The sequence below is a fragment of the Athalia rosae genome, chromosome 3, assembly GCF_917208135.1.
Source record: "Athalia rosae chromosome 3, iyAthRosa1.1, whole genome shotgun sequence".
NCBI lineage: Eukaryota > Metazoa > Arthropoda > Insecta > Hymenoptera > Athaliidae > Athalia > Athalia rosae.
In genome coordinates, this window is record NC_064028.1 from 6,423,965 (window position 1) to 6,441,615 (window position 17,651).

The following is a 17,651-nucleotide window of genomic DNA, read 5'->3' on the forward strand; positions in this document are numbered from 1 at the left end:
GTGAACGTACCTACCACCGAATTGCTTGAAAAAAAAAACAAAGCAAGAAAATAGTACAAATCTTGGCTACGCATGAATGTTACGTACATACTGTAACGTAGCTATATGTACAACGATGAGGTTGCGAGTAGGGCAGAAGGTGTGAACCCCGTAGGTTCAATAGGAGCCGTCCGGCGGGACAGTCAAAGAGAGGAAATGAGAAGGTGAAGGGAATGAGGAGGGGTCGTTGTCGAACAAGAGACAAACGCTACCGGCCGGCGGTTTCTCTGACGAGTCTAGGTATAGTTCACCTAGCTATGTACCTAGGTGTATGTATGGTATATATATCTATCTCTCGCGTACCTATCTGCGGGTCAACGTACTCGCTCTTATGGGGAATTCTCCGTTGAGAGGAAGAGAGAGAGAGAGAGAGAAATTACGGAGGGAGGGAAGCAAGAAGAGAGACTGCAACCTACTCTCTGACGAGAGCTTGTTCGGCCTCACCTTTCGCGTTTTGTATTTAATAGATATGCGAGAAGGTGTAAAATAAAGAAGCGCGTCGGGTATTATGTTATGGAAGAGATTGGAAATTAGTTAAAATGGCAATAGGTCGGAGTTAGGTATATACCTGAGTACGTACGGCTGAAATGACCTAAAATTTAGCTAATATTGATCCACAGAGGTATAACATAGATGGTATACGGTGAAACATATCGGAGCAAAATTTATTCTTTTTTCTTCCAAGCACATATACACTGTTAAAAATCCTCCAATCCCAAGGACGAATTATTTTCACCGTATCCAGTTCGTAGCCGATTAATGATCGGTAATTTGATATACAGAGCGTTTGTCGCTGAACCCTCAATTTTCGTATCTTGTTTCCTTTCGCAGCTATATAGTAACTCACCTGCTGAACAGAGGGTGCCAAAGGTGGGAGTCCTCGGGTGATGTGGCGGTGGACGTGACCTCTGATTCCTGTTTCAAAAGTCCTGTGGTTCGTACCCTTAGCAACGGATAAGAACCTTGGGAATTTTGTCGTCCTCGATTACTGGAGAGATCAATCGGAGCGGGCATCAGGGTACCGATTGGTTTGCAGGATAACTTTGGCCTCGGTCTGTCATCTCTTCCGGGGGCGACAGGACCTTCCCCGTGATCAAGGACGTGTTGAAGATGGGCAAGCGATATGACCAGGAGATCGGGGTCCCTGAGGAGTTCGGGCCTACCGAGAGCCTGCGGGAGTCTGAGTTCAGGTCGAGACGCCAGAAGTTGAGGTATTTCGGTGGCTGGAGCAGTGGCCAGCGCGGGAAGAAGGTCCCTGGGGACCAGAAGGGGATCTGGTATCAGGTGTCCGGATGTCCTCAGAAGTTCCCTGAGTTCGCAAGCTGGATCAGGTGAAGAGTCGAGTTCTAAGTCCCTGCAGCTTCTCGTCGGCAATGAATTTTCCATGTACTCATTGTTGTTGGTTTCAGATGGAAGCTGATCGGAGTTCTGAAGATTCCGTAAGAGGTGACTGGGCGAGGCGAGAATTCCTTTTAGGGTTAAATCATTCCTGGCATCTTCGGAACACGAAACGGAACACGGGGGACTAGGGAGAAGTCGTTCCAAATACGCGGAAGCTGGTCTTCCACCGGCAGCTGGAGAGCAGGGAATACCGCTTGGTTGTGGCGACGCTTGAACGACCGCACTTTGCGACCTCGAATCGTCCGGATCCTCCGTCTCGGCCTTGGAAATGGTCGGTAACCCGCAACTCAAACCCTCGGGAGATTCAGAGTCTATCCTTCGCGAAGATGCGAGGTCCTCCTCCATCCTTGGTCGATACCGATAGCTTGGGATGCTGATGGATAGGCCGGACATTAGAGTCGGAACCGGAACGCGATCTGCGCTCTTCAATGTATCAGGTAAACAGTTTGATTTGTCTTCTCCGTTTACGGTAGGGATGGATATCAGGAGACCCGAAGACGGAGGACCCGATCGTTGCCAAGAACGATCATTGGTAGATTCCGAAGAAGAATTCTCACCGATGTCGTCGATGCACGGGGTTTCGACATCGGTCTCTTCCGTAGCCCTTTTAGCAGCGATGGAGACGGAAAGCCCTGGTTTCTGTCTGAGTGCGTCGAGAATTCTCGAGCTTGAAGTAGCTTCCGCATCACCGATGGCGGCATTCGTAGCTTCCACTTCCGAGGAGACGATATTCGTCGACCATTCTTTGCCATGAGTTTTCGTGGAGACTTCCGTTGTCGGCAGATGATTCGGTGAGTGGGGTAAATCGGCGATTGGCGTGTCCGCAGCCATAGCTGCGATAGCTGGAGATGCACTGGTCGCATCCAGGATTATATCTATAGGGTCTTCCTGTTCAGTTGTACCGGAAGGTAACTCGGACGGTCTCAACTGCCGGAGAACGACTCTCGGCTGAAGAAGAAGCAGTCTTTGGTTCACGATCCTCTCCTGATCCAGTTCTTGCACATCTTCATTTTCAGCGGTCCGCCTCCTTATACCACGCCGGTGATGATGATGATGATGATGATGATGATGGTGATGATGACGATGATGCTTCTGCTTCTCTCCCTCGTTATTCGTCGTGGCAACAGCTGGTGTTGCCGTAGGGATGACGGTGGTCCGTGGTATCGACCGCCATCCTTGTGCGGTTTTGGTGAGTTTAATCCTATTTCTCTTATCGTAATCCTCGCACCGGACCTCTACTATTCTCTGTTCCTGCTGGGAAGCCCATAGAAAAATGGGGTTCACCTTGGGTCGCTTTTTCACAGGTTCGTCGGGGTCTGGATCTGGATCCGGAGGGTCCACCGGTTCTGGGGCCCGACGATGTCGCTTGTGGTGCAGGCGTCGCGGGCGTTGCGCCGCCGTGCCCCTGGTCGGGGCCCCGCTCATTGCGCCATTAGACCCGGGGCACCGATCCTCCTCCTTTTTCTTCTGGTTCCTCTTCTTTTGTAAGGTATGTTCGAACAATCTCGGTATTCAATTAATTTATTCCTCGTTAAAGTTGACATTCATTTCGCAACTGATTTTGTGATATCCCCTGAAGTTCTCGAGCCACGTCCGCACCGAGCCAAATTTCTCGGCAAGGTGCAGGGGTTGTTTTTTTTGATAATCTGGCCGCAAGTGCGAGTGCTGCAGCACGAGACAGAGCTACGGTATAACGTCGGCATATTATCTCGTCGTGTTTGTTCGGAGGAACGACCTTTAAGACAACCAAGCCGAAGAAGACCTCATTTCGCAACTTCGCAAACGCGTTCAGTATTAAATCCCGAGACGACTATATTTAAATTACTCTGAAGAGCTGTCGATCGGATCAGACGATATTATTATCAACTTCACTGTCAATTCACCACCACGACCACCCCTAAATAAATTCCCAAGGACGTTGTCTTGGATCCGGTTCATCCACAAGATCCTGATGGCTATCTTTACCGCTAGTAAGACTGGCTTGAAAATGAATCTTAATTTTTCAACTCACGCTTCGATCGGACACCGGAATGAATTTAACGTAAGACCTGGTTTTCTTCGATCTGAGGATTGTAAAATGTGCATAGGTGTATCAGAGGTGATTTTGTCTATGTCGCGGGTTCGCGGTGCACGCCGCGTCACAGCCTGGGAGCTACTGCCCGAGCCTTGCCCCCGCGCAACCCCCCGATATTCCCCCTTCACCATCTCGCCCACGAACTCAACTCGAGTCGACGCCAAGTCGACTTTACCCATCCGTCGAGAGTCGCGCTATATAACGTGGGACTCAAACCCGACTTAAATTTTGCCGGGTTTCTCTACTTGCTGTAGAAATTTCAAAATATATTATCGGCTGAAGATGAACTTGATGAAAAAATACTATTGTGTGCACGAAGTGTAACACCGCTCTAGCTTTTTTGTAGATTGGACTCGATCCTTATTTGATCGTATACATTCTAATAATACCAACAATAACAACGTCGACAACAAAAATTTAAAGCATAAGCACAAAGAGGAAGTAGCTGACCGCCGGTTTTTCGATAAGAAAACCGACGTAGATAAAGCAGGTTAATATATACACAGGTGGTTAAAAAAAACCGCAAAATGTTTACCGCAGTGCACGGTACGCGTGTAACTCGGGCTAAATCCACCTACGTGCACGAGAATTTCCAAAGTGTGCGTTCGCTTCTGTGTGACGTTGGAGTAACATACACACGCGTAAATTTCACAAATATTATACGATCCATCGTGCAGAACCGCGCAAGTACGCTACTCCACGCGATCACTCGACATCTTTGAATATGCGCGTCCTTTTCGTTATTTTCCTATACATCTAGGTATATAATATTATCATAGATATATTGAACTTGTGTTCTATTCACAGGACGCACGCGCTTGGTTTACAATCAGCGGCGTCGCGGTCCTTTATACTCAATAAAGGCTTGTTGAACTGGTGGGTGGATTCTGCACAGTGGTGCAAATTATGCCAATTATAATATTCATGTGCCTAGAATTTGCGAGGCAGATATACCTGTTCGCAAGCGAGTCCCACGTGCGGAGTGAATTCGAAAAAATGTAATCACTTGGATTCGAGTTTCCATGAGCGTTAATTTTTGCCTTTTTCCTTTCTATTTTTACAGAGATGAAGGAATAATTATGACGTGACCGAGCACGAAATGGAAAAAAATAAAACGCAACGTTCACAACTGACTTTGACCGGATGTGTCTGGGCCCAAGAATATATATGTATAAGGTTTGCTTCGAGTCCGTTGCACACTGCAACACTGAATCGCCGAAGAGTTTTGAATAAAATATGAAACGTCGCAGAGGCAGTAGCTGCACTACACCGTAAGTTTCTACCTGCAGTTAATACGTATAACTTATAAGGTGTACCAGAGTTGACATGTGACGTTTCTCATAAGTCATGTCTTAGATCTTCCTTTCATTTATTATACCCTGTATATTTGCAACGTTTAGACCTTTGCTTGTTGCAATTTATGTGGTACACGTGTCAGTTGCCGAACGGACAGATTATAAATACCGTGCAGACCAAGTTGCAATGCGTGTGATATCGCTGAATTGATATCTGCAACAGCGTTATTTCACGATGCATAATAATATACGTACAACAAAATTGAGATAACATTCTGCGATTTTAGCGGTTTATCTGAACTGCACCCTTCTGGGTATCTAATCTATCTTGACGTAAAATCGTTTCTTTGTCATGCGTGAAGAATTTTTTTCCTCGACCGGGCAGTTCTTCTACGTACAACCGCAACATTCATCTTCCAGAGATCGCTAAACCGAAAGAATTGTTTTTTCGACAGTATTTTTCGCATACCAAACTATGACGTAATATTTGATAAGCAGAGCAATTTCTTGTAAGCCTTATTCAACATCGATATCATGTGTGATTATCGAACATCTATAATCGCGAATCGTTGTTTCATTTCAATGGAAAACTTGTGTGTACAGGGAAATTCGGAAGTGACGAATTCATACGCGAAAGAATTCGGTAATCAATCACAGTGGAATGTCTTAACAAACATGACACTCGACGACAAAAATTAGTTGCGTTCAAAATAAGTGAAAAAAGGTAGAGAAGGTCAGACGCGTTTGCGCCACATACAAAGAAGTATAGGTAACTATATGTTAATCACGCAACGCGTTATCCGATCGGAATGTCCAAAGTAAGCCGTACGTTCTCTGGAGGCTGAAATCGCGAATTGGATACGATTTTATTTCTATAGAATATTGTAATACAGTGAGGCCTGAATACACTGCACAACGAACAGTACACGTATACGTGACAGACAGTCCGGTGCTTTATCGACTGAAGTTATATTATCTAAATCATTGCGATAATCTTCTCATACATAATACGATATAATGAATGATATTAAGATACATTTTTAATGTATTCACGACATGTAGCATATTTAGGCCACCATTCACCACAGACAAGGTAGACTTTGAAGTACAAGACAGTGCAGAACACCGGGCACCATGTACATAAACGCATTAATTATGAAGTTCACATTGTATAGACATCCGCATAGTCGTCATAATCTGTAATTGTAACGGTACAACAGGGCATCGCTGGTACAGATCAATTACCCCTCCCCCCTCCCCCTGATCAATACGAAATTGGGGTAGAAATAGAGACGTCATTGATAAATGAGTGATGAAATTTTTCTGTGCCAGCAGCCGGTGTATACGCTGCGAACCAACACCTGTGCACTCGTTGAATTGATCGATGTAATGAAAGTTGAGAATACACAGAATATCTGTTTCACCAGCAGTATCAATTTTGGCAGAGATTATAGTCCATGTACTGACGTATATTGTGTATCTGCGTCCGTGCTCGATCGCGTCATAAAAGCACGCCCTCAATCATTGTATATTGTAGGTCTGACCATAGGTCTGACGTAATGTAAGGATGCATGGTATCGGAATCGTTTCTTTGAAATATAAATTTCGACCACGCGGTCCTTGTACATGACTCGATATTCTATTTTAAGGTACCACAAATCCGTTTTACCGAAAATATTTGTCTAAACTCAGCTGATTCATGGAAATAGAGATCAGAATTAGAAGCTATTATACTCTTGATTATATTACCGAACGGACTACATCGCGTGATTACGCGTGTTTTCATGACGTGAATTAAAGACGGTATTCAGGATTTAGAGACTATAGATTACTGACCTCTGTCATTATAAGATATCTTATACGTTATACGATCTCCAAATAAGTAGTCGATGTCTCATCGGTTTGGTTCTTCCCGCTGCGAAAGTGATATTCATGAACTTGCGCAAAGAACTGGAATCCCCAGCCGACGTGCAGGAAAAAGTTGAAGACAAAACGAGATAAAAATTATAATTGGACCTTATGATGATGCTCCAATATTCGCGTTATTAATCATATTTACGCCGGAAATTTTTTTTTTAATAGATACAGCATATATGTGATAATTTCCAACTCTGATTATAATTTTCGTTGCTCGATTTTTAAGTGTGCCAAATTATCCCACGAATACGAGTTATATGAGCCGTGTTGCGCGGATCGACCACGGTGGATGTAGGTGAGTCATAGTGGTTTTCGATGGGATTGCAATCATTGATTTGCAGACTGATCTTGAGATATTCTTTGCCTGGAATTGTCTGTTAACTGATTATATTTCTATACTATCCCTTGACTAATTGCCATCTTTGTAGCATTTATAATTCACTTATATGCATATAATGATCTTTTAGACGATAATGGACATTCCGTATGTGCGTCGTTTTGCCTCTCCTGAGCTGATTGATGACCATAATTATTACGCATTTATTTACGTCCTGCACTCTGATCTGCTGCTGATGCTGCTAACTGATTCTGCAACAGGTAAATCCCACAATAAGGTATAACTATAGCTGAGTTAGATCAAATTTGATTGGAAACACGAGACGGTCTACCGATCGTCTGATCACGCATTGTTGTAAGGTGGGAGAAGGAAAATCAAAGATTGGAATTTAAATCTGTTACTTCCGTGGGATTAACACAGATAAAATATTCATATTACGTTCGCCTAATACGCACATATGCTAAGCTACTGACGACCTGAAAAACACGATGAAGTGGGTGTATCTGAAATACCGTTGTAAATCTGCCAATTTCTGTTATAGCCTTACGCCTGCATCCAATGTCAAAGACACTTTGCATATAGGCATTCAATTAAAATGCGCATTCGAATACAGAATGTAGTCCAGCTGCTTTTCTTCAAATCCCCAAAGATGGGCTCTAAGCCAGAGGTTGATATCCCCAGGAAGTCTGCATCCGAGGAATAAATCAAAAAACTTGACCCAAAATGACGCGTACAGGGGTGTTATGGGTAAATATGCCCTTATCTTAAAAACAATCTGGGCATGTTTTTTGTTAAGAAGCGCGTGTGCAATGTGAGTTTTGAGTTGGGCCCGAGTATGTGTGTACGTACGTGTGGGAGTTTCATTTTGATGATGAGATTGGAGGGGAGAAATGAGGAAAGACGAAACTTACGGATGAAACGGCTGCTTGAGTTGGCGCCGCTCGTTTGTACGGATCAGTTCGGGTCGAGACGCCGGACGACTAGCGCGGTTCAAATTAAACTCGTGATTATCCAATCACCTTTTTTTTTTTATCTTTTTAACTACAACTGTTGGATAAATTACGCTCGTACTTCCAATTGCAGATAACTGGCGTCACATTGATAATTTATTATCGATTACTCTTTGATTACATAGTCACGTTATAATTGGAACAGGTGCATTGGAAGTTTGGTTCAACGGTAGAAGTGGACCGATGACATAGTTTGTCGTTTAACTGATATCCGATTCAACGCCGATCAATAAGTCACCGATTAGAAATAGTTAACACTATCGATAAAAAAAAATCTTTCAAAAATTTGAATTGTTATGTCATGAAGAGAGACAATATACTGTGCGAGTCAATGTAATAATTAAATCACGATCGGGTAATTCGTGTTTGGCGTACGCATAAAGCGCCCACCTGCTGTGTCACTTGGGTAATTCCAATACCTGGGAGAACGGGATATCTGGACCACCATTGGAACGGCCCAAAAAAGACAACTCACTATCGAACTGGCGTCCGGTCGCAATTGACCTTCGTTTTTACGCGTAATTTTTAATGAATCGTCAGTGCATTAAATTAGTTGAAATACAAGAGTGTTGTAAGTCCGTGAAAACTTTATAGAATCTCAAAGAATCTCAAAGTGCGAGTGTGATCGATTGTTGCATGAATTTGACATCTAATCAAAAAGTGAGATGTTTAAATTTGGAACTCTCATTATCTGCGCTTCCTTTATTCTACAGACTGTCTCATTGACGGCTGTAACGGAGCCTGTTATAAAAGCCGTCGATCTGGTAAGTCCAGACACTTAGTATAAAAAACAAGGGAATCCCCAAGGACGTAAGATCGCCATTCAGTTTAGAAATTCACACATTAGCTACTTTTACTAGTGGGCAAGTTTCCAATTCGATTGCATTATACAATTACAGTTAACGAGGAATCCTCAAAGAAAGAAGGAAATTATTTCACGAGCGGAAGACCTCGAAAAAGTTAACTAACTTGCTCGTACACCTATTATTGTATCAGGAAGTTAGAAGAACACGAGGTCGTAGTGTTACAGTTGATTATTCTTGGAACTCCTGGTACAGTGCGGATCTATCGATCCGGTTAAAAGTAGGCGCGGAAGGGTAGAAGAGTTTACTCCAACCACGTGAACGTATATTTGCGTGTCCATTAGGAACCCCACGCCCGCGATGTTACCTTTTGTTTCTCTAACATTTTGCTTTTAAAGTTATATCTACCTCGTAATTCCTGGATCACCAAGTGTGATTAACGGATGTTTTCACGCCTGGGATGTATGTGTAAGCTCTATCTAGGCCTATCCTAGTTTTAGTATATCAGAGAAGAGCGAAACATTTAATCGATCGATAAGCACTTCAAGCCCGATTTCCCTTATCTGACGATAGGGAAACATGAAGTTTCGTACATCTCGATCTCCACCTTATACACTAACGCCCATACGATCACGCCTTAAGGGATTGCTATAAGATAAAAATAATCTAAAATAAACTTTGGTATAGGATTATCTCAATTGTTTGACACCTTTTATAGGTATACTGATTTGCTAATGTAATTTCCTGCATTTTAATTATAGATATTATTCGTGTGTTTTACAGAGTTCATTCGGTAGCAATGTCGAGTCTATCGTCTCTTCGTACAATTCGAGCTGGTTCATCGTCGGAAAATGTTGTCCGATTGGGCAGATCTTGCAACCCAAAAATGACGGAGGACCGGCACAGTGTGAAATTCCGAATACAAAGGTTGTCTTTTCGCCATTTTTCACCAAATACAACGAAACCGGGATGATCCTACCGCCTAAAACTTCCGCGCAATTTATCGCCATTGTTGGTAATCCTTGCAAATATGAGAGGTGAGTAAAGATAATTTTATGAAAATCGATAATTGAGAAAGTAAATACAAATTGTCGAATGAGACCTCTTCTGTTTTATATCAATTATAATAATCGGAATAAATGGTGTCCTATATACAGTGGGTTAAATCAGAAGAATTCCATGACGATTCGCCTACGTACGTAAATCGGTGATTTGATCTAGCATCTCGTCTGTATATACGATACTATTCGTATTAACTTGTTGTTATATTATAATCAAACCAATGGTGGAACGTCTCGGCATTTATTCAACTAACAATATGCTCCAATGATCTATTGCAGCCTCCTCCAGACGCGAAATCCAATCAATTTTATCACGTAGTCGAATAAAGCGTAACCGCAGCTATATTGATGTGTTTTTAATTTCTGTTGTTTTCAAATATCGTCACTTCTGTAGAATCAGCTACGTTATTACATCTAGTATATTTTTGTGTCTATATTTAGGCATAAACCCATTTACTTATTTATAGTATATTGTCTCTTGGAGTAGACGTTATTCAACAATTCTTAATAACGCACGCGAATGTCGCGTCAAGAAGCATGACGTCCATGATTTTTACAATAAGAATTCTTCACATCTTCATATCCTGATAATGTGACCACGGACGGATGCACATGAAAGAATTGTGCCCATTTATCATTAGTCTCGCGGACGTGTTCAACTGATATTATAAAAACTGGCTATATAACGTGATTTTCAAGCATCTGTAGTTTACAACTACGGCTGATATATGTATGCGATTGCATGTAGCAATAAATAGGGAAATCGGAGTCACGTCAGGCACCCTGAGGATGCAGGTAAAAAAAAAAAAATGAAAAAAATGAAACAACACAATAAATTGTCTGTTTAGATATGCGTTGGAGCCAGAGGCAGACAGTCAAGATGATTACAACCTTCTAGCAAATGGTAGCATTTACATGCAGTTTGACAATGTAATGTTAGCACCCGGTCGAGACTATTGTATGGAATTTTTGCCTGGGAGAAATCTCACAGCTTTTATATGCTCCTCTGGTGAGTATTGTCAATGTGATGCCATAATTTTCGTCAGACTTCGCCCGTATTGCGGAGGTTTTGAATTCCTTTTATTCTTGTAGAATTGAGGGTGGTCACCGCAGATACGAGGCTAGCATTTTACACCGTGGGCCTCATTTTATCTGTACCATTTTTGCTGGCAACGATTATATCTTATTCGTTAACACGGCAGCTTCGTGATGTCTATGGGATGTCGCTCTGTTGCTACTCTGGATGTTTAGCAGTTGCGTTTCTATCCCTTGCCATTCTTCAACTAGGCGGTCATAAGCTTGGAGAGGGTTCATGTATAGCGTTGGGTGAGACATTCCTTCTAACGATTTTGTTTCTTTGCCAAAATAAATATCGACTGAAATTTGATTAGATATATGAATATTTGTTCCTTGCAGGTTTTGTGATACAATTTGCGTTCGTCGCTTGTTTCTTTTGGCTTAACACAATGTCGATTGAAATGTGGCAGCTGGTGAAGCAGTATGGTGAAATAGGTGCTGCCATTAGAGAAGGCAGACCTCACCATAATCGCACATTCTTCTATTATTCGTTATGGGGATGGGGATTTCCGGCGGCCCTCATTATCGTTACAATTATTCTGGATTTGAGTCCGACTATACCGTGGACGTATGTAAAAAGATCCGGCAACGAGGTACCGAACTGCTGGTTTGGATGTAAGTATCAGTGACGCTCAAAATCGTCGTTAATTTTTCTCATACACTCTCACTATACTATAATCTTATAATTCGTTCGGGGTTTTCAAATCATCCAAGTCCTTTACGACTTTCATGCTTGGTATTCATTCCCTCCGGAGATTTTAAAACAGGTTCTCAGTTGTTGCTCGTTGGTGTTACATAAAATTCATAAGAATAAATGATGCAAAAAAAGGGGAGATACTCAGAATTTTATAGTACTTTGAAACGTGATGAGAGTAAATATTTATTGTTAAGTTTCTGAGTTGACTTAAAATTTTATATTCGATTGGTAATTTGCTGATAGGTATCGGATAACTGACAAAGATTTTGTAATAATAATTTCTATGGAAATCTATAAATAGACTTCATAATATCCCATTCTAATCTCAGAAAATCACTCAGGAGTGGTCAAGGATTTCGCGGAGGTGTGCGTCATTAATGAAGAGTCCTTATAAGTGTAACGGTTCCCAGAAATCCACTGAGGTCGAGGACTCTCTTTAATTTCTACATTCGTGCTGTAATTGAACATATTTTCTCTTCGTGGTTTTCAGTTGACAAAGGAGCGCTTCCGTGGTTCTACGGACCTGTGGGTCTTCTAGTGTTCTTAAAAGTGGTGCTCTTCACAATAACTGGTTTCAAAATCGCCAGGACTCAGCGTGATCTGGACTTGAGACGTTTGGCTCGCAATGAGTTGTCAGATCGTGAAGATCGTTGTGTTTTCAGGGAGCTGAGGCTTACCTACCTCTTAACTCTCATCCTCTTCGTAATAATGGCAGTAAACTGGTCGATGGAACTTGTCTCAATGTTGTCTTCGAGCGAACTTTTGGCCTGGTCGATATTTGACCTTGTAAACGCTCTTCAGGGTATTTTAGTTTTCGGTTTGTTTGTCTTAAGAAAACCAGCGCGAACTTTCGTTTGGCTCAGGATAAAAAAATTAACTGGAACCAGTCCGCGAGAATCCAGCGCGGATAGGATAAACGAAATGACATTACTTCCGGCAACCAACAACGGCAATGATGACGTTATTTTCTCACCCAGACGAATGAATCAGTAGATAACACCTCGATATTGTTCTTACGGGTAAGTTTTTTTGATATATTTTTAATAGACGGATGTGAGCATGAATAAATTAGTCGACTGTCAAAGATATCTGCAAACAATATAATGTTTAATGTGAGACAGTGATAAGAAGGTGTAATGTGCCGTTGTATCGTGGATAAATAATTCAGTATTCGTTATTTTTTCTTCATTTATATTTATATCTGCATTATTCATCAACTCGATCGTAGTGTTATGTAGTTTTATAACTGTATTTAACGCGTTGTACATAATTTATGCGCATCTATAGATGCTAGGTATATACGTATGTATGCATGTGTGAATGCGTGTAGGCCGAGCTTACTCGCTTGCGAATTTAGAGGTTGCTTGAAAATTCTCCGAGGACAAAGTTGTAATGGTTTTACCATCGAGGTATATTTACACTAACAATAAGTTATAGGCTGCTGTCGTTAACGTCAATCAAGACAAAATACAGCGACCTAGATTCAATGCACGTTTAAAATATGTTGGATATACATTTGGAGTGAAATACACAGCGTAGAAGTGTATGCAGATGAACGTACCTACGTAAACCAGCCGTTAAATCTGTGTTCAAACTAATCATGAACTTTGCATACGCGAATGCGATAATCGGAGATTTCAACGCCCATCCAAATCGCGAGCGTTCAGGCCTAAGGGCTAAGACTGTCATTATATTTTAAACTTCGTAAATAAGTTGTGATTTAGTCATTTGTAAGTCAAAAGAATCACCTATATTTCGTAGTCAAGTTGGCACGTTTTTTCCTATGTGGTCATTTTTATCTTAGTTCAATGGACGCATATGAATAAGCGCAGGAAACCTTGGTGGTGTTCTTTGTATAATCACAGTAGTTTTAACACCATTGATGTGGTTACTCAATGATAAAATCATGATCATATAGTTTTATTGTTGTGTTTCACTCACTATTTATCCATTATTTTTGTTTACCACTGACATAGCAAAAAAACCTTTGCTTACAATTTTAATAGTACTTATTCTTAATAGACTAGGCTTTAACATATTTGAAAAAAAAAATCTAACAATTTAGGTTGCTATATTTATTATAATATATTTTATTAAGCGGCGTTCTCTGTATCTCCTGTTCCTAAGTATCTTTTGATCAAGATTATACATATGTAAGTTATGTATTTAAAAATGCATCCTGAGGATACAGTAAAACGCTATCTTTTTCTAATATTTAGGCTCGTCTTAGACGTTCCATATCAATTCGATCAAATTTAATGGTAATTTTAACACTGCCTTTGGACCATATGAAGCATCAAAATTTTGCTGTAAAATATAAACCCACACACATGCTCGACTTTGCTCTTACTGTAATGAACCATCCCAGCAAATTTCATGTACAGCATTAAAAAATATATACCTATATTTTCACATATCTTCATTCATAGTCTCGTGTGTCTGTGTGAGGTGAAATATTTTCAGAGGATATCGAATCAATAAATCAATGATTTTGGCTCTGTGTTTACTTTGACACACAGTGTAGGTTTTTTGTGCAAATGCAACCCCGTACCAGTTTTAATAACATTATAATGTTATCCAAAGAGTATTTGTGCCATCAATGATAACTGTGAAGAACAGAAAGAGAAAAATAAAATGTTTCGCTTCCTAATCGAAGTACTTTGAGAAACGCCTTACATTTGCCATTTTCACTTTAGAAGAATAAATCATTTTCGATCTGACCAACAACGATATAGTAATCAATAACGTTCAATTTGTTAAAAATAAAATATACAAATTGATTCTATTTGTACATAATGGAATAATCTATACTTATTTTTCTATACCTCTGAGAGGTTCCCGGCATTGCATAACAATTTATAAGCTAACTTGCATTTGTTCGACCTGTATCATTGTGCGTTATACAATTACCGGGTAGTGGCTTAAGTGCGAAACCAGGTACGAAAAGTAAATTGAATAAAATAGTCACGTTCATTTGTTCGGTGAAACAGCCTCTCAATGAAAATATACTCAGTGTATCTAAATCACAAAGAGTAACAAATCGATGAAGCTTTTATATCTTAATTCTAAGTAAAAACTATCTACTTTTCCCTATACCATTAAAAATGTAGCGGAACACAATTACCCTTACGTCCAATAAGCTAATTTTTTTATGTACTAGGTCATGTGTAGAACTCCGGAAAGAATCGAGTCATTCACGAGCCTGGTGTAGTAGCATACACAATATCGCAAAACACTAGGTGTATGCAGAAATTTTCAGCCTCTAGCAAAGCTCTCTAGAAGCATACAACTATCGCAATGGCCAAACCCATGTGTAACGTGTTACTATTTTGCTATGTAATAACTAGGAATGATTGATCACGAATGAGGGGCGATGAAAGGCAACAAGGCATTAAAAAAACCACCTACGACTCATGTGATGTTTGATCGGAGTCTTCGATACCCAGGGAATGGTGAACTCACGCCTAAAATCCCAACAGTGCCTCCACTTTGGCGAACATAAACGAGTTGGTACATGCCTGGTGATTGAAGTGCAGAATCACTGAAGTAAATTCTATCAGTCAGTGAATCTGATTCTGTAGGAGGTGCGGCTCTGCCTGAAACAAAAATTTCCCTAAGTATATTGATTCAATTCTTTAAATTTACAGACACCAATAAGTGATTGACTTACCACGGCCGACGTATTCGTAGACCTCATAATCATCAAGACTGGAAAATCCGTGTTTGAATAAACCAATCCAGTCGCCACTTTCGGGTCCCAAACTCCCAGATAATTTATATGAAACACAGTTCTCCTCATCAATGAACCATTCAGCTACAGGTTGGAAGGTCACATTCTGGTCTTGGTAGTTCAGACGTACCTGTAAAAGAATTCATATGGGAAAGAGCATAACACTCCGAGATTATGCCTCTCCAGGTAAAGAAAATTTAATTACCAGACAGAAATATTTCTCACCTTGATATCAAACTCCCCTGTTACTGGTTTGTGGTCTGACTGCACATAGCTAGGATGACTTTTGTAGAACGTTTGATCAGCTTTTAATTTAATCCCCTCGTATACTTCAGAATTAACTTTGTACAGAATTCTATCGGTCCAGGATGGTCGGCGTCTAGATTTCAATTAAAACGTGTTAGACGGTAGGATCTCATTTCAATAGTGAGAAAACTCTAATGTCGTTAAACTTACTTGAAATCAAATTGCTGAGATGCAAATTCATATTTGTAGGTTGGTGGAAACGTGATATTACTTTCCACTAACTCGCTGAATGCTTCTCCACTATGCATAACTACCTTTAACTGGTCCCTGTCCAGAAGAAGATCTAACTGATTTTTTTTTACAAGTATGTCTATGTCCTCCGCAGTGAGGTCTTCTCCATTCAATCGAAAATTCAAATCTCCTATCCAAAATACATAGCTGGAAACGTAAATAGAATATATACTGAATTTTTATCATTTCTTCTTTGTCAGTAACCAACAGAATAAATGAGTAAAGGTCAACTCACTCATGGTAAAAAATACTGGCTGTATCTGGAGTCGTAAAGGTATGTTCTTTGAGAATCGTGTTGTAGTCTGCAACCCTCTCTGCCAGCAGATGATCATGGGGTGTCAGGTGAGAATTAACAAAGCAGATGCTCACTCCATAAATGTTCAGTCTTACGCTGACAGCTCCTTTGTTACCCTGTAAATGAAATTGAAAGTCGTGTTTTCGTTATCAGATTTTAGCTAGAATGTTTTCCTCTGAGAAACGTGACTCACCCACATGCCGCCAAATCCTGTCCTAGTCAACTGAGCCTCGATGAACCGCAGATGGGTCAAATGTTGCGTTTTGCAAAACACATTGAGAATCAGACCTTGTAGCCTCTGAGTGCGCACCTTAACGTAAGCATGATCCTTTAGTATCTCTCTGGAAAAATATTAACAGCTTAGCAGCCTTGAAAGATTAGATTGGATCAGATAGAAAAATAGATAATGACAATAGCTGTTATTGTTACCTAAATGCTTTTGTCCACGGATCGTCAGTGAACATCCCCATCACCATGTTCTGGGGTTGAGCTTTCACTTCCTGCAAACTGATGAAATCTCATTAAACCTGTGCTAGATGGATAATATTCCGTTTGAGATATCCCAATCAGTTCAGCCATCCAACTTACCCAATTACGTAGAAATCTGGAAAGGTTGAGTTCGAGATGCCCAAGAGTTGGTGGAGGTCCTGTTCAGGATATTTTGTGGCGACATTCCATGTCACAAAGTAGATTCTACGATGCAGAAGGTTTATGATGAAAATTAGCACCTAAATTCTAATGCATTATAGTTATGAGTAATTAAACTTCATGCAGATACCTGAGTGCCTTGGTTTCTTCGGCCATGGTTGTTATGTGACGGACTGGTCTAACTGGGTTATCTAAGCGACTTTCTCCACGTGCGTTAACATTCGTAGAAGATATTTACAACTGTAGTAATAACAATAATAATTTTTCTAAGCTGTTATTATTATGAAACGTCAAGATACTCCGGTAGTCAGGTTAGAACCGCGATTCAATGTGAAGTCTGTCTGCGCTATCTCGTCATGTTAAAAATCCAGTCATGAAAGTATTATCTGCTGTTAACCTTTCCTTGATAGAAAGGCGCTCCATTATAGCCTTTTAATAACACTACCACGTAACTAGCTAATTACGTTTTTCGGATCTACGTATGAACATTTCTGACAAATGTCAATGTCAGTTCTGGCGTCAGGATTGTCATCGCTACGGATCATGAAATAAACAATAATATTTGTAGAAAGTAGAGCTCACTGATATGTGTAACATCAAAAAATAGTTAGGCACGGCCGTCGTGAGTTTGTATAGTTAGGCATAGAAAAGTTCTTGATTGATCGAATTCAGACCTACATTCGGCGTTGACTTTGCGAAGACCGAATTTTAAACTCAAATAAATCGACGT

At 40.7% G+C, this 17,651-nt stretch overlaps 3 protein-coding genes across 10 annotated transcripts in view; 1 reads left to right on the forward strand and 2 right to left on the reverse strand.

The window, feature by feature from the left end:
- The window catches only part of LOC105687697, a 5,697-nt gene extending 2,072 nt beyond the window's left edge, over positions 1-3,625 (reverse strand). Inside the window, exon 1 of the mRNA XM_012403537.3 lies at positions 887-3,625. Coding sequence (XP_012258960.2) covers positions 887-2,865 — 1,979 coding nt within the window. The 5' untranslated portion in view covers positions 2,866-3,625. The remainder of the gene's footprint in view (positions 1-886) is intronic.
- On the forward strand, positions 2,094-14,386 carry LOC105687698 (G-protein coupled receptor Mth2-like). 7 transcript variants are annotated; one of them, XM_048651793.1, is made up of 13 exons: positions 2,094-2,231; positions 2,337-2,629; positions 2,745-2,929; positions 4,322-4,390; positions 4,578-4,785; positions 6,953-7,021; positions 7,194-7,323; positions 7,605-7,810; positions 9,660-9,913; positions 10,786-10,946; positions 11,030-11,263; positions 11,354-11,629; positions 12,202-14,386. In XM_048651793.1, exons 8-13 carry the CDS (start codon positions 7,787-7,789, stop codon positions 12,702-12,704), a joined length of 1,452 nt encoding a protein of 483 aa, XP_048507750.1. In that variant the 5' UTR covers positions 2,094-2,231; positions 2,337-2,629; positions 2,745-2,929; positions 4,322-4,390; positions 4,578-4,785; positions 6,953-7,021; positions 7,194-7,323; positions 7,605-7,786; the 3' UTR covers positions 12,705-14,386. The 7 variants fall into 7 exon arrangements, with proteins under 7 accessions (XP_048507750.1, XP_048507748.1, XP_048507749.1 ...); XM_048651791.1 differs by lacking the exon at positions 4,322-4,390; XM_048651792.1 differs by lacking the exon at positions 4,322-4,390 and having other exon boundaries at positions 2,745-2,924.
- LOC105687702 (inositol polyphosphate 5-phosphatase K) lies at positions 7,066-17,433 on the reverse strand. 2 transcript variants are annotated; one of them, XM_048651798.1, is made up of 10 exons: positions 17,052-17,433; positions 16,862-16,966; positions 16,703-16,780; positions 16,467-16,614; positions 16,214-16,389; positions 15,898-16,125; positions 15,667-15,820; positions 15,382-15,571; positions 15,120-15,307; positions 7,066-7,314 (listed from the first exon to the last, which is right to left on the reverse strand). In XM_048651798.1, the coding sequence occupies exons 1-9, from the start codon at positions 17,075-17,077 to the stop codon at positions 15,123-15,125; spliced, it is 1,290 nt and encodes a 429-aa protein (XP_048507755.1). In that variant the 5' UTR covers positions 17,078-17,433; the 3' UTR covers positions 7,066-7,314; positions 15,120-15,122. The 2 variants fall into 2 exon arrangements, with proteins under 2 accessions (XP_048507755.1, XP_012258964.2); XM_012403541.3 differs by lacking the exon at positions 7,066-7,314 and having other exon boundaries at positions 13,616-15,307; positions 17,052-17,432.
- Positions 17,434-17,651: the final 218 nt, after the last annotated feature.

Bases quoted from the DNA above. Each gene is read 5' to 3' on its own strand.
- LOC105687698 (XM_012403538.3), top strand. From the start codon at position 8,739: ATGTTTAAATTTGGAACTCTCATTATCTGCGCTTCCTTTATTCTACAG. The intron at 11,264-11,353 runs GTGAGACATTCC...TGTTCCTTGCAG, and splicing joins GGGTTCATGTATAGCGTTGG to GTTTTGTGATACAATTTGCG. The intron at 11,630-12,201 runs GTAAGTATCAGT...CGTGGTTTTCAG, and splicing joins ACCGAACTGCTGGTTTGGAT to TTGACAAAGGAGCGCTTCCG.
- LOC105687702 (XM_048651798.1), bottom strand. From the start codon at position 17,077: ATGGCCGAAGAAACCAAGGCACTCAG. The intron at 16,967-17,051 runs GTATCTGCATGA...TCTGCATCGTAG, and splicing joins GAAGAAACCAAGGCACTCAG to AATCTACTTTGTGACATGGA. The intron at 15,308-15,381 runs GTAAGTCAATCA...TTTTTGTTTCAG, and splicing joins CTACGAATACGTCGGCCGTG to GCAGAGCCGCACCTCCTACA.